The sequence below is a fragment of the Schistocerca gregaria genome, chromosome 4, assembly GCF_023897955.1.
Source record: "Schistocerca gregaria isolate iqSchGreg1 chromosome 4, iqSchGreg1.2, whole genome shotgun sequence".
NCBI classification, from domain to species: Eukaryota; Metazoa; Arthropoda; class Insecta; order Orthoptera; family Acrididae; genus Schistocerca; species Schistocerca gregaria.
Window position 1 is genome coordinate 397,211,557 of NC_064923.1, and position 15,783 is coordinate 397,227,339.

At 44.2% G+C, this 15,783-nt stretch overlaps 1 protein-coding gene across 6 annotated transcripts in view; it reads left to right on the top strand.

Moving 5' to 3' along the window:
- LOC126266835 (uncharacterized) overlaps positions 1 to 15,783 on the top strand; it is a 333,171-nt gene that overhangs the window by 301,894 nt on the left and 15,494 nt on the right. For all 6 annotated transcript variants that reach the window (XM_049971398.1, XM_049971399.1, XM_049971401.1 and 3 more), the window contains exon 3: positions 11,332 to 11,738. In XM_049971398.1, coding sequence (XP_049827355.1) covers positions 11,332 to 11,738 — 407 coding nt within the window. The remainder of the gene's footprint in view (positions 1 to 11,331; positions 11,739 to 15,783) is intronic.

The following is a 15,783-nucleotide window of genomic DNA, read 5'->3' on the forward strand; positions in this document are numbered from 1 at the left end:
TCGTCGGTCGCTTGAGGGATTGGAGGGGTGCCCTGTCACGTGGTCCAACCCAGGGGTCCATAGCTGCCATTGTTCAGTGGCCCGACCTGGCTCGTGCCCTTTCCACCATTTTAATTCTTCTTACATATGTCGTTTTAGTCTTTCGTCAACCTTTTCTTCTCGCATACAGGAAATAAGGACTGATGATATGGTCCTTTTAACCCCATCAATCGAATCCAATCATAAGACAGTTTTAGAAACAGAGATCTGACTACCACCATGAGAACCCTTTGGTGTGTCCTACCACCAGGTACCATCAGTATCTTCCTTAATGTAATAGACCGCGCGCAAAAGACTTTTTTAGCCTGACTGTTGTGAAGGCATCACTTAAAGTCGTGTTTCAAGCTGTAATGTTAGGTCTGTAGCAGCTCCATCTTGCAACAAATCCTGGTCCATATAACTCAATTGAGTCGTTGAATATCTCGCAGTTCGCCTTCCATAGATTGTCCATCAGCCCTTCAATGATTTTAGCCTGTGGTTGTGTTAAGTTTGTTGCCTACTCCTAAAATTATTGGGTGTGATAAATGTTAGTAATACATTCTACTCTTGTCCTCCAATATATCTGTCCAGCAATGGTGTTGGCTTGGGACCTGCATTGTTCTTGGTCCCTACTCTTGTGGTAAGTGGATGCGTACCCAGCCCAGTTCACTATCACATTGTTCACAGATCCAACTGCGTCAGTGTGTTTCTGACCACTTAGTTTTCGAATTTATTTGCTAGAACACACACCTGGCGTTCGCGCCCGTTGTGAAGTTGCGATGCCACTGGCCCAGAACAGGAGCTGCAATTTTCAGCCGCTCTAAGCTCAATTTCATGCAAGTACGAGAAGACTGGAAGTACTTGTTAGCGAGTAAAAATCCTCCGATTAGTTCTTGCACTTTAATCCTGACTCATCACATAAGGTTTGGTGACTGCCGCCTGCAGTTGCCATCGTGGAGTTTTACCATTCGATCTCTGTAGCTGTTTTCAATAAATTGTCTTGTGAAAAATCTCCAGTAACCTTCCAAATCGCTCCTGGAACAGTGCCGCCCCTCGTTGTGTTAGTGACATATCCCTAAACTCGCCATAGTCGTTTCTGAAAGGTACCTGATAGAGATGGAATTTCAGAGAAGATAGTGTATTGTCGAATATGATCCTACTGTATGACCTAAGCTAGTCACGATTCAGGTCTACACCAAATACTTCGTTTTGCCTGAAAAAACTGCCACATTGCTCCTTCACATGCATGGATTTATTTGGCCACAGCTCATACGGTCTGCTGCCGTTGGTACCAGTGCATCATCCATTCTACCTTTGGATATCTAGACCTCATCATAAATCACATTACTTGCAGCAATAATTTGCTCTCTTCAAGCCTACCAAACGTCATGGACTTCTCGAATCCCTAATACACTCCTGGAAATTGAAACAAGAACACCGTGAATTCATTGTCCCAGGAAAGGGAAACTTTATTGACACATTCCTGGGGTCAGATACATCACATGATCACACTGACAGAACCACAGGCACATAGACAGGCAACAGAGCATGCACAATGTCGGCACTAGTACAGTGTATATCCACCTTTCGCAACAATGCAGGCTGCTATTCTCCCATGGAGACGATCGTAGAGATGCTGGATGTACTCCTGTAGAACAGCTTGCCATGCCATTTCCACCTGGCGCCTCAGTTGGACCAGTGTTCGTGCTGGACGTGCAGACCGCGTGAGACGACGCTTCATCCAGTCCCAAACATGCTCAATGGGGGACAGATCCGGAGATCTTGCTGGCCAGGGTAGTTGACTTACACCTTCTAGAGCACGTTGGGTGGCACAGGATACATACGGACGTGCATTGTCCTGTTGGAACAGCAAGTTCCCTTGCCGGTCTAGGAATGGTAGAACGATGGGTTTGATGACGGTTTGGATGTACCGTGCACTATTCAGTGTCCCCTCGACGATCAGCAGAGGTGTACGGCCAGTGTAGGAGATCGCTCCCCACACCATGATGCCGGGTGTTGGCCCTGTGTGCCTCGGTCGTATGCAGTCCTGATTGTGGCGCTCACCTGCACGGCGCCAAACACGCATACGACCATCATTGGCACCAAGGCAAAAGCGACTACGCCTGTCGCGACACCACTGAAGGCGGGCTGCACGATGTTGGGGCGTGAGCGGAAGACGGCCTAACGGTGTGCGGGACCGTAGCCCAGCTTCATGGAGACGGTTGCGAATGGTCCTCGCCGATACCCCAGGAGCAACAGTGTCCCTAATTTGCTGGGAAGTGGCGGTGCGGTCCCCTACGGCACTGCGTAGGATCTTACGGTCTTGGCGTGCATCCGTGCGTCGCTGCGGTCCGGTCCCAGGTCGACGGGCACGTGCGCCTTCCGCCGACCACTGGCGACAACATCGATGTACTGTGGAGACCTCACGCCCCACGTGTTGAGCAATTCGGCGGTACGTCCACCCGGCCTCCCGCATGCCCACTATACGCCCTCGCTCAAAGTCCGTCAACTGCACATACGGTTCACGTCCACGCTGTCGCGGCATGCTACCAGTGTTAAAGACTGCGATGGAGCTCCGTATGCCACGGCAAACTGGCTGACACTGACGGCGGCGGTGCACAAATGCTGCGCAGCTAGCGCCATTCGACGGCCAACATCGCGGTTCCTGGTGTGTCCGCTGTGCCGTGCGTGTGATCATTGCTTGTACAGCCCTCTCGCAGTGTCCGGAGCAAGTATGGTGGGTCTGACACACCGGTGCAATGTGTTCTTTTTTCCATTTCCAGGAGTGTAAAATATGTCATTCACATACTCGTCGTCTTAGTGATTTGCATGTCCCACCTCAGTGGCAAAGTTTCGTTTTATAGTATTCCGCGTTTTATACCGAAAAAAGTACTACGGCATTTCTGGAAGTCAACATGTTAATGATGCATTCCCTTAACCACAGCAAAGATTCATATTAGCATTCTATTAGTTACAAGGTTCTTGAAAAAAATGGATCTAGTTTAATGAATTTTTATTTAATGAAATATAAATTCGATATAAGTTAGTGTTAAGAAAGTTCTCATTATCACTGCAAGATTGCTGATAATTGTCAACAACTAGTCTTCGCACCAGCAAACAGCCAGTTCATGTTGGTTGTAAGATGGCTACTACACAGCATAAAGTTCTCTGCGTTCTTGATTAATAAGCAGTGAGTTAAGTTTCAGTCCAGAGGGTGTTTCGGCTCGAATTCGACATTGAACCACAGACTAGGAAACGCAGAAACCCTTGATTGAAGCGATTTCAACAAACTGGATAGCTCTGCAAAGGAATGCACAGGCCAACCGCACGTATCGGAAGACATCACGTGATTTTTTTTTTCTTTAGAGATTTTACCAAAGACAGTTTACGTTCCTGGAAAAACTTGAGAAATGGTATAACTCAGCGACACACGTCACACATTTTTCACGTGTGGGAAGAGTTCGGCAACAGCTTAGATATTAGCTATGAAGTAGAAGGGGCGCACATTAAATATTTATGACCTGTGCGTGGAAATTTCAAGAGTTTCCTTTTGAATAGACAGTGTGTCAGAGTTGTTCCCCATACTCCTGCTGATTTTTTACAATTGGGGGAAATAAACAGAGGGTCACACGAACGTCCACAGACAGAGCAATGACAGAGATAATGACTACGTGTACAGATCGCTTCGACAAGATCACACTTCGTGAAGCAACCGTGCTACATTGGGAGGAACGTACTCTTCTTACAGACAGCGTCAAAGAGAGACCCCATAGTGGACGTAAAAAAACACGAAACATATGTCGCAACTGCTCAATCAGCTAAGCAGTCTCTAATGAAACACATCCACAACAGAGCTGTTGAACTTGAAGTACCGCTGCCAACACTGCATGTCCTCATTAAAAAGATTTGAAAACGGATGTATTTAGACCAATGTTTGTGAATAATGTGCCTGGCGACAAGGAACAGCAGTTTCAACATGCCGTACTTCGTTGGCACTATTTCAAAACGAAGTGTCGCGCTCAAGAGTTATTTTCTGATGAATGTACGAGATGTCGCAGTTCACGCAGAAGGAACCTGGTTCTGATTTAAGGAAAATCTTCATTATGTACAAGGTTTGGAAAGAGAATCTGTCCACGTTATGATATGGGCCAAGACGTCACTAAGACACCCTTCGGATCGTCTTTTTGTATGGTCATGTACATGCAAATTCTTATGTCGACAGGACATGTTGTAAACGTGGTTAATCCTCAGCCTCGGCTCGAAGGTAAAGGAATCGTGGATTATGAGCGATTACAGCAGGATAAACTTCGTAATTCAGGTACATGAGTTTCTTGCTGAACTATTTCAAGGGCACTGGATTGGACATCATCTTTAGCCCCAATGATGTGGCTACCACGAAGCCCGGACATTACCACGCATGACAACTCATTATGGGGGATAACAAATTCTCAAGTGGCTCAACGTCGTTAAGAGCAACGAAGAATTGCATAAGTTTTCCGAAACACATCACTTGAAATGCTCCGAAAGATGTCACGGGAGGCATGAATCCTACCCGATAAAGATGGAGAGCACGATAAGGCACGTCGAATGCAACAAAATTTTCCAAGTAACCGTCAGTCAGAAACACACCGTTTTAGAGCTACAGCCATAAAACGACAGCCAATCCGTGACTAGGTGATTGGAAGTGTGCGTTCAAGGTAACTTGACCCAGATAAACCCTTTTATCATAAAGGACAGTTACTAATGGAAGTAGCTGAAGGTAATAGTTTTCTCTCAACTGTCATAACTAGGGTTTGTATCTGCACAAGCGTGACAACGCTACAGAACTATGCAGTCGCCACAAACGTCATCGGGGGTCTGGACACTGTAAAAGGAAAACTTGACTTCACAAAACCAAAATCCACGTTAATCTCATAAGAACTGACTGGTCCAACCTTGTGCCGCCAACAAAGAAATACCTGGGTCAGCAGTTATGTCCATATGACAGGTGAAGTGCCCCGTTCGCGGTAGCTTTCAAGCACTATGCAGTGAGACAGACGCCAGCTCATATCCGCTGGCGGAAACTAAATCACTCCCTTGCCGAGAAGGCCACGTAGGGCCAAAAATGGCCTTGTTTCTGCCGCGACCAATGTCGCAAAACTGGAGATGGTGCTAGATTTCCCAGCATGCACCTACTACCAAAACTGGCAATGACGACTCAGCTAGTTCCGCCAGAAAGCTAGTTCCGCCAGAAAGCTAGTGTGGAGATGACAGCGTCGCAGGTACAAAGGGCCATGCAAGCAAATGATATCAATGACAGGTCAGCAGCTCCGTACCGACATCTGAGACAAATGCCAACCTTTGATACCCACCACGACACCTGGCAGCCACCCCTGCTACAGGCCTGGGTCCCAGCGGGAGCCCCCACAGGAAAAAGCGGCATCCCATGACAGTGTAAGGAAAGTAATGTGTGATGTAACGAATCGAGGTAATCCTTTGGTTGGTGCCCATGCCCTTCAGACTGCACGCATTAACTGACATGAACCAGTACTTGGGTAGAAAGCTTGTCATGCGAAGAGCGCGACATGGACTTCGTTTGGGTCTTGAAGAGTTCGCTCAGAGTTAGAAGCTGAGTGAAACAGAGCAATAGTCAGATGCTGGTTACCTTTTCAAATGCAAAAATCTTCAAACTCCGATCGTTATCAGACACAAATATCTGGGAGAGCCCTCGATAACAAGAACGACTGACAGTGCACAAATAGTTGGTGTCGATATCATGAAGGACAGTATAACTGCATATGGGATATTCAACAATGCACCTGCCACAACCACATGCTTCCCAAAGCGGTCTCATGAAGTTGATGCCCACGCTGTCCCAAGCGTGCTCCAGGACAGGCTAACAGGAAAACTGGCACAGTGCGAAGCCTGATTCTGTGCAGAGGCCATGCAAGTCTGGACAAGATGTTTAATGTTGCGATCGATCGTCATCCAGCATAAGTACTACCATGCGAAAGTCTTCGTACGAGACATCTCTGGCGTATGCGAGGATGCAGCACGGAAATGATTTTCCAGAAGAGCAGGTTGGCGGATGTAGTGGAAACTGTCATAACAATTATTGACAATGGAACATCTCAAAGGGCTAATAAACGATCCTGATGAAACGGGGGGAGGGGGCAAATTAGTGCAATGCATTTCTTTTGTTTCTAGCTAATTTCACTTTTAAGGGGTAAAACACACCCCAAAAATTAATCTTGCTTTTTATGTTTAAAAGGATTATCTTGTAAAAGATGATAAACAAAAATATTTTCATATAAAAGTTGATGTGTAATTGTTTCAAAAGCTGTATAATCAACTTCAGTAATCATTTGAAATTAATTCTGAAAAATCAAAACTTTTGTTATGACTTAAATAAATGAAGCTTAAAAGCCAGATACATACCTGTGTAATAAAGCTAGTTTCTGGATACTATTTTTGGAAAATAAGCTGTCACAATGTGCTAGCAGAGTATTTTAAACAAAAAATAATTACATCATCTTACATTTCATTACTGTTCTAATTATTTTACTTATATTTGGTTTATTTTTTAAATTATTTTAAGTTTTAGTACATGGTTTCTTTGTTTTTAGTTTACCGTCTCACATATTGTATGTTGTCAGTTGAAAATAAGTAATTCATTATGACAAAATATTTAATGTAATGATAATCTGTAAGGCAATGCCTAAAACGTGTTTTTTTACAGCTTGCACATAATATGAACGATATACCTTCACATAATATACACTACAGAGAAGACAGTATGAAACAAAATCAGCGGGATTTCAAACTGTCGCGAGTGAGCCTCTAAATTTCCTGATTTGTGTCAGGTATATTTCAGTACATTGGTAAGCCTTGGCGAAGGGAAATGAGTACTAATGACTGTAGCTTGGTTATACTATTTCTCAAGTGGGGACTGACGTCATAGTCATTCAACAGGTCTGAAAATCTTCTCACAAAGTTCTTCCAACATCGAAAGCTGTATATTTCCCATGACTGTGTCTGCACCATAGTGCTCTTCGGGATAATTCGAATAGTAATCAATGTTTAAATATTTGACATGGGTGTGGTGAAAACACTCAGACAGCACACTGTGTAAAGCTAATTTTCCAAAGATGTATTTCAGAAACCAGCTTTATTGCACAGGGATGTATGTGGCTTGAAAGCTTCTTTATGTTGTAATTAAAGTTTTCATTTTTCAAAATTAAGTGATGGGGTACTTTGCAAAATTTCAAATTATTACAAAACTTGATTATACAGCTTCCAAGAACATTAATTACATTTTTAATGTATCATAGTTTTGAAGATATTCCCAATAAACCTAAAATGTCAAATTATCTGTCGTGGTGTGTTTTACCCCCTAAAAGTGAAATTGTGCGCAAAAAATACATGTTGTTGTTGTTGTTGTTGTTGTTGTTGTTGTTGTCTTCAGTCCTGAGACTGGTTTGATGCAGCTCTCCATGCTACTCTATCCTGTGCAAGCTTCTTCATCTCCCAGTACTTACTGCAACCTACATTCTTCCGAATCTGCATAGTGTATTCATCTCTTGGTCTCCCTCTACGATTTTTACCCTCCACGCTGCCCTCCAATGCTAAATTTGTGATCCCTTGATGCCTCAAAACACGTCCTACCAACTGGTCCCTTCTTTTTGTCAAGTTGTGCCACAAGCTCCTCTTCTCCCCAATCCTATTCAATACTTCCTCATTAGTTATGTGATCTACCCATGTAATCTTCAGCATTCTTCTGTAGCACCACATTTCGAAAGCTTCTATTCTCTTCTTGTCCAAACTATTTATCGTCCATGTTTCACTTCCATACATGGCTACACTCCATACAAATACTTTCAGAAACTACTTCCTGATACATAAATCTATACTCGATGTTAACAAATTTCTCTTCTTCAGAACGCTTTCCTTGCCAGTGCCATTCTACATTTTATATCCTTTCTACTTCGACCATCATCAGTTATTTTGCTCCCCAAATAGCAAAGCTCCTTTACTACCTTAAGTGTCTCATTTCCTAAACCAATTATCTCGGCATCACCCGACTTAGTTCGACTACATTCCATTATCCTCGTTTTGCTTTTGTTGATGTTCATCTTATATCCTCCTTTGAAGACACTGTCCATTCCGTTCAGCTGCTCTTTCAAGTCCTTTGCTGTCTCTGACAGAATTACAATGTCATCAGCGAACCTCAAAGTTTTTATTTCTTCTCCATGAATTTTAATACCTACTCCGAATTTTTCTTTGGTTTCCTTCACTGCTTGCTCAATATACAGATTGAATAACATCGGGGAGAGACCACAACCCTGCCTCACTCCCTTCCCAACCACTGCTTCCCTTTCATGCCCCTCGACTCTTACAACTGCCATCTGGTTTCTCTACAAATTGTAAATAGGCTTACGCTCCCTGTATTTCACCCCTGCCACCTTCAGAATTTGAAAGAGAGCATTCCAGTTAACATTGTTAAAAAATACATATTGCACTATTTTGCCCTCTCTACACGCCCACTAAGTTTCAAGATCATCTGACACTTTGGAATATTTCCTTGTAAGAACACTCACTTCTGTGATCGATAATCATATCTGGTAGCTTAAAACGAATTAAATAACTGTCTTATGGATGGCAATTTGTTCCATATAAAAAAATGAAACATTCTAATGCTAAAAATTCCAGCCAGTACTTCATTTTTCACCTGTGCATAAAAGAAACCAAACAGGAAGCAGAGCACAAGCACTGCTTAAGGGATAGTACTAAGACCACACGAATTTGATGCTTCTTTGCTAAAGTCAGTAAGAGGATTATAGATGTGCGTGATCTGAGAAATAACCTCATTAATAATAAATGTTATCGAAAAGCGACTGGAGCTATTTCGTATTCTTGGGCACCAGCGTGTTGAAGATTACTTTGACGTGTTCATCTGTAGGGACGAGGCCATCAATGCTAAGTACATTTTAAAAAAATGTACCTCTGGGGTAGAAAAACTAAATTTTCCAAGCTGCAATGAAGGCCGTTGTCAAAACTGCTTTGGAAAACTGCCTGCATATTTCGTATATGTTCCTATTGCATGGAACCTGTGCCTCAGACGTCATAAAGTTAGTTGACATAACAGGGAATTTCCTTAATCAAATGTTCCAAATGTCTTTGATAAATTGCTGTGGGCAGACAATTTCAAAAGACAAGCAATTAAACTGCTGAAGCTCAAAGTGGGGTGTTGAGCATTAAGAAAGGCTGAGAAGCGGCGCCCAGTGGCCAGCTACGCATCGTGCAAGTTGAATCCAGAAAAACACTACACCGGACACGGCATGGGATAAGTGTTCTCGACACATTGAGCTTTGACTGTCTGTCTAAAATTGACACAAAGGTGCTCGGAGCCATTTGGCTCCTGAATCGCCATCAAAGGGATGGTCCACTGGCTAGACGAAACGGGGGAAACGACGCAGAGTTCCCTCCAAAGCTGCAAGTCGGCGTTGATCTTCTCACACTTGAAGGGAACGCTATGGGCTAACAAAGCTAATGGCTTAAGGGAGACATGGGCCTCGATATGTTCTGCCTGACTTGACGTGTTTTCACAGCTGGCTGGATTACGTTAGTAAAAAGCCCAAAACTTGAAAGATTTGACTGATTTGGATACTAATGGAACTTGCAAACGATCTTGAATCCAAAAACAAAAAAGGCTTCTAGCCTAAGAGTATTTTGTGCCAACGGTGAATTTATCACGAACAGTGTAAGTTGCTGTTCCACTTTCTTATAATATGCATTTTGCTATAAGACACTACTTGATATGGCTGTCGTCTGACCGTAGGGCAGCCCAAGAGCTTGTACTTGTGTAAGTTAATTTGTCTGACCGTTGCTGCTGTGTCTAAATGAAAATGAGTTGGTCGCCCCTGACGGCCAATGTTAACGGAATATGCGGGGGCGATTTTGGGGTGTTAGAGAAAGCCTCTGAGCCCAGGGAAAACTCTAGGGCCTCAGACGATCGCCAACTGTCATAAACTGATGATAAATGATATACTTTTCTGGATCACGCACAATGGCGTCTGTGCAGACAGTCCTATCTAATCAGGACCACCGACTTCCCATTGAAGAGAAACAGATGCAGAAGGTGAACACCGAGAGCCCGAAAAACGCCGTGAATAGGGGTAATAATTGTTAGACATAAAAAATCTGCCAAGCGCTTCTTTGGCGATGGTGGGCAGTGCCGTAACATCACCGTACTCGAATCGTATAGGGCGTCATCGCGCGGCTCAGTGGAAGATGTCTCCTGGCTAACCACTCGGGACACTGAGAGCTATTTACTGCACGAATCTAATTTTGCCACCTGCTAGTTGTTGAAGTACGTCCCTTGCCACTGCTGTAAGTTAAAGTGGCTCAGCAATCTGAGGAACTTCGGCTAAAGAGGGGTCGGACAAAGGCAATGCCCTATTTGGGTCCTCAGGGTATGGTGCTAACTGGATGAACCCATCCCTAGAAAGTGAGTCCAAACAAGTGTATCACATGGTGAACACTCAGTCACTTCTGAGAGACCTTTCAGGTCAGGAATCCAGGCCACAGTCAACTGCTTGGGGCGCTTGTGGTGCTGACAACTGCACTATGCCACCACCACATAGGTTTCATGTCCAGAATACTGTGTGGTCAGCTAATGGAGCACCTCAGAGTTAAATTTCCTGAGCTCGGTAGACGTCTTCAAATTTTACATGATTTCAATCAATCCTACACCGCTGGTCAATAACAAAGTGGCCGTACCATGTGGATCAATGATACGCCTTACATGGCAGTGCTACAAACGACTGGCACAGCTAATTCTCTTACTGTATACTCGTCGAAACCAGTGGTGTCAGGGCAGAAGGCTTTTCTGCAGGCACTTAGTCCACCACTAGTGCGACACGAGAACAGATAAATTTCCAATTCTGTTTGAGCAGCTCCTGCATATACTCCTGCTGCAGTTTGTTGCTTCTGGAAGAGCAAATTTTCCTGCCAACACTGTGAAAATGCCAGATACATGGTGGTCAAAATGATCAGTACGAAAAAAATTGACGTGTGGAAGAAAATCCTCCGTCACCGTTTTCGTATCTGCATAACACCACGAAACCGTCTTGTCCACAGACACGTCAGTCCTCCACTCGATGTCAGGTGATCGTGAAATAAAAATTATTTGTATTGGGTCTCCTTTACGAATAACACTGTTTCAACCAGTAAAACGGAGAGTTCTATGAATTGTAAGTTTAGTTTCTAAATTACGTCGTATTGCTGCTGTCTAGCGACGTGATGCAGATTCTGAGAGGGTGGTCGGTGTTGCAGCGGGCAAGATGAGCGCCGGGAGCGGGTCTGGCGTGGCGGCGGCTGCGGCGGCGGCAGCTGCGACGAGTGCGGGCGGCGCCAGCAGCCACAGCGCTGGGGCGGGCGCCAGCGCGGCGGTGCCCAGCCAGCAGAGCCAGGGCCTGGCCGCGCTGCTCGTCATGGTGGCCGTGCTGTGCTTCATCGTGGCCTACTGCTGCTGGGGCGCGCCCTGCTGCCGCGCCTTCTGCCGCCGCCGCTGCGCCGCCGCCTGCTGTGCCTGCTGCGGCTGCCGCGCTGACCTCGAGGCCGCCTCGCCCTCGGACCTCGCGCTCAGCGTCGACCAGGGCATGGTCGCCACGCCCACCATCATCCTGCTGCCCTACGGGCGCATGCTCGTCGTCGACGGGTCAGTCTTCGCCCAGCTCCAGGTATGCCTCTCGTCATTCTTCCATACCCCAGCTAGGTTGAGATCCTAGATGAGCCCTAATAAAGGTCGGAAAACACCCACAAAACAGCTCTGGCGTGGGCTACACCTTCGATACACTGCAGGCTAAACTCCTCTTTCACCATATCGCTAGTAACGCGCAGATGCACATGGTGAAAAACCGACTGTACAGAGACTTTTGCAGTGTCTTCCAGCCAAGTCGGTGAAGTGTAGCCTTCATCTGATTAGCAGTGTGGGACGGTCGTTATTGTTAAACCAGATGATTCGATCCGACAGCATTCCTGGTTATTTTTACTATGGTACCATTTATCGATACCAGCCCAGGGGTGTCTTTAATTTGGCAACGGAATTACACGTTTCAATCAGATGCCGCCAGCAGTCTTGTGGTTTCAGACATGACCAAATGGTGCACACCCACTGAGCCATGCCTCCAGTGGCCCTGGGCTATGATCCGCCTCTGCCACCATGATACAGGATGGATTAAGGCAGCCAATCAGTACACTCACCCTTGGAGCCTCTTCGCTACATAATGCTACCCACACACGCGCCCTAGTCGCTGCTGTGACCCCATCGTTCATGATGTAGTGCAGTGAGCCTCTTTCTTGCTGACATGGAGAGCTGCACTCCATTTATTGCTGCATCATTTATAATTTTCATCGTTTGGAGAAATAAAGGTTAAGTAAATCTACTGTTTGTTGTGGTACCGTTCACCCACAGGCTGTTGGAAGGCTGTTGGAATGCTGTTGGACTGTTCACGAGAATCAAACATTTAAAATAAAATAGAAAATGCATGAACACTGTGGATAAGATCAACTCCCAGTAACACACCTGAAAATAAGACTTAATCTAAAGCATTCGTTTTAAAATAAAAGGGGAAACTAACCGTTGGACCTGTGTGTAAGGAATCGCGTTGGATGTGCTAACGGGAAAGCTACGAGGTGAGTGCTTTGGTGCAAAAACGTAACCTCAGAATACAAGAGAAAATTGCGGATAAAATCATTTATTCCTAAGATATGGATGTGAGGCATGTACACAATTCCTAAAACATTAAAGTAAAACACCGATACATTTACCGCTATAATCTACACCTAAAATCATTGGCGTGAATCATTCATACAACTGCTGTTGGCTGATTACTGGTCGCAATAACTCGTGAAACGGTACACGTTTCGCAATACACCCGCCTGCCCACGTGGTTTGTGGAGACGCAGTTTCTATGTATCGTGGCCAAGTTGCAACAATATCACATCACACAATCATGAACAGTTAACATTCTTTAAAACAAACATGAGATCGGACAGTTAGTGATGACGGTAGCTCAACAAGCTCTAATGTTCAACCACATGGTTGACTCCCCAGACGAAAGCTACATAAAGCAAGGAAAATTTACGAGAAGGCAAAGCTATTTTTATTTAGAAAAATAAAAGCTTATACAGGCACAGCTGAAGGCAGATACACTCATACAGAAGCGAGTGCTCACTTCTTATCGACACCTTTGTGTGGCGCTCTTCCGGCGGATCCAAGTGTGCTATAGGAATTATTAAAAGAAAAATCTGCCAAAGTTTTGCATTCCTTGCTGTGACAAGGCAAAGCAATCTTCCAGAGTTGAAAAGCGAGACCAAAAGCTAACAGCTTTCCTCTCGCCAAGTAACAACGCGCCACGCGGTCAGTCTAACTCACCCTTCTTCGACTGGAGCACAGCTGTGGACGCTTCCAGTACCGGGGCAGACTGCCTACCTTTTTCTTCTCCAGCCTCTTCCACGCTCCGCGTGGCCCGGAAAACCCAAGGCTGCCATTTCCGCCACTAGCCTAACGCAGGTGGATTTCTCGCAAGTAGCGCAAACCCCTTTGCCTACTTGACCACCACGAGAGTTGGCTATTCTGTACTAGTGCTGCTGAATCTATATGACTATCGCAGACTTTCTGCAGCAGACTACGCCACCGTCTAGCAACGTGACACACAACCACATTCACTCAGTCACACCACTAAGAGTTATGAGAAAAGAGAAATAAGGAAAAGAGAGAGAATTGCTAGCGAAAATGGGCTACCGGACTAATGAAAGGTGCCTACAGGACCCTTTCACCGTCATTTCGCAAACTGGTAGGGAGTAATGTGTTACCTTCATGACGTCTTGTAGCGTCTGCCTCTGAAGTTTCATGGTTATCTCCGTAACCAAACTGCCCTTAATTAACATGACGAAATGCGCTGGTCTTTCTCTCTTAAATGGTAGTCTTATATTGACGAGCAATACTCAAGAATTAGATGAACGAGCGTTGAGAGCCATATCAAGCAAAGGTTAAGTTACTTGATCCAGTGACTCCCAGCGTGGCATCTGTTATTCCTACAACTAATTTTATGTGGCCATTTCACCCTAAAGTCGCTCTCGACGCGTGACGATACTTAATGGTTACGGCTGCTAAGTGTAGTTGCTCTTTCAAACACCACTCCATAAGAACTAACCAGGTGTGTCTTTATGTCCGGTTTCTCGTACTTTAGGTACTGGGGCTGTGCAAGGTTTTGTTTAAAGAGAATAGCTCGATGCAATCACCGGGTTTAGCCGCCCTCATCTGCCTCAATGTCCCGCCGTTAATTCACTGCAAATAATAACCTGCAGCTGTGATCCTGCAGTCAGTCTATGCATTGGCTAGAATTGCGAATTAACTATGCAGAAATATGCAATGAAAGATAAATAAGTAATTTAACGAAAAGGGTTCTATCCTAGCGTCTGTAATTGATGTAGACGACAGAGAATTATGCTGAATTTTGTTTATTCAGGAAATGACATCGCAACTAAACGGGAACTGATCCTACGATACACGGACAGAAAATGCTCTCCTAAAATGCACTAAAGTTACGTTGAGAGTGTTACAAGAATGGTATCAAATTCTCCAGACTAAATAGTCATCAAAGATAAGTGAAAACTAAGCTTATTTTGCTATTACAGCAAACGAAATATTCACCAGTTCAGAGTTCTATTCACAAATTAACACGTGCGATATACAAAAAATAGAACCTCATACTCTTATTTCCCAGTTCCATAAATCAAGGGCAAAATTTAGAGCTAGTCTATATTTCGAGAGGTCTGAATGTGCTCTAAAGTCCCTTCAAAAGTTAGAGTATTGTACAGGACGTTCACCGCGTAGGAACAGTTACCTATACTACTGAATCACACACATTACTCTAGACAGGTCTGCCTCCTTCGAGAACTCGCCACCAAGTCTCGAGAATAGCTCCCTTTAGCTCTCCACTCAAGAAGTCCCAATCTCCACTTGACTCCCATAGTGTTCCTCTACCATCCGCTCCTCCGTTGGCTGAAGGCCATCCACACCAAAAATAAATCGTCCTTAAGCTCTACAGAAATCATTTGATTTAAAGTGACCACTTCTTGGACTAAAGTATTTCATTATAATATTTTAAATAAAAGAAATGTTATAAAGATTCAGTTACATTCAGATCATTAACAATAAATATAAGTAATAGTTGGTTCGTGAACGAAAAAGTCGGTTTTTGCGCAAGTGCGCTCACGTTAAATAAGATTATTGTTAAATATTATTTAAACAATTATTTATGCCTTCTTAAATGGAGCATCCTTTGGTTCTCTTTCCAGCTGTCGTCAGCTAACACATGTGGTTGACCACTTTTAAATTAGCACAGCTTTTTAAAAGCACTTGCAATCAATATTGAAATAGTTACGGGCAAAATGGTAAACTGTTCATTAAATAAAAACGCAAGTGTAACAAAATATTAGGTATTGATGCTGTGTTCATTTGCTGCGCATATGCGGAAATAGGATGATCTGACAAATGTTTATATAACTAAAAAGATATAAAAGATGTCATAGATATATAAATAAAATATAGGTAGGTAGCTTTCAGGGGTGATAGCTGCCGTGCAATGCTATCATCTAAGATACTGTTTGTTGAAATCGAACGGAGCAATTTAAAGTTGTTAATTTAGAGGTTCGTTGTGTGTGTATTCACTGTGAAATATTACCTTCTGTAGTTTTAAAAATATTGAAATATTGTTG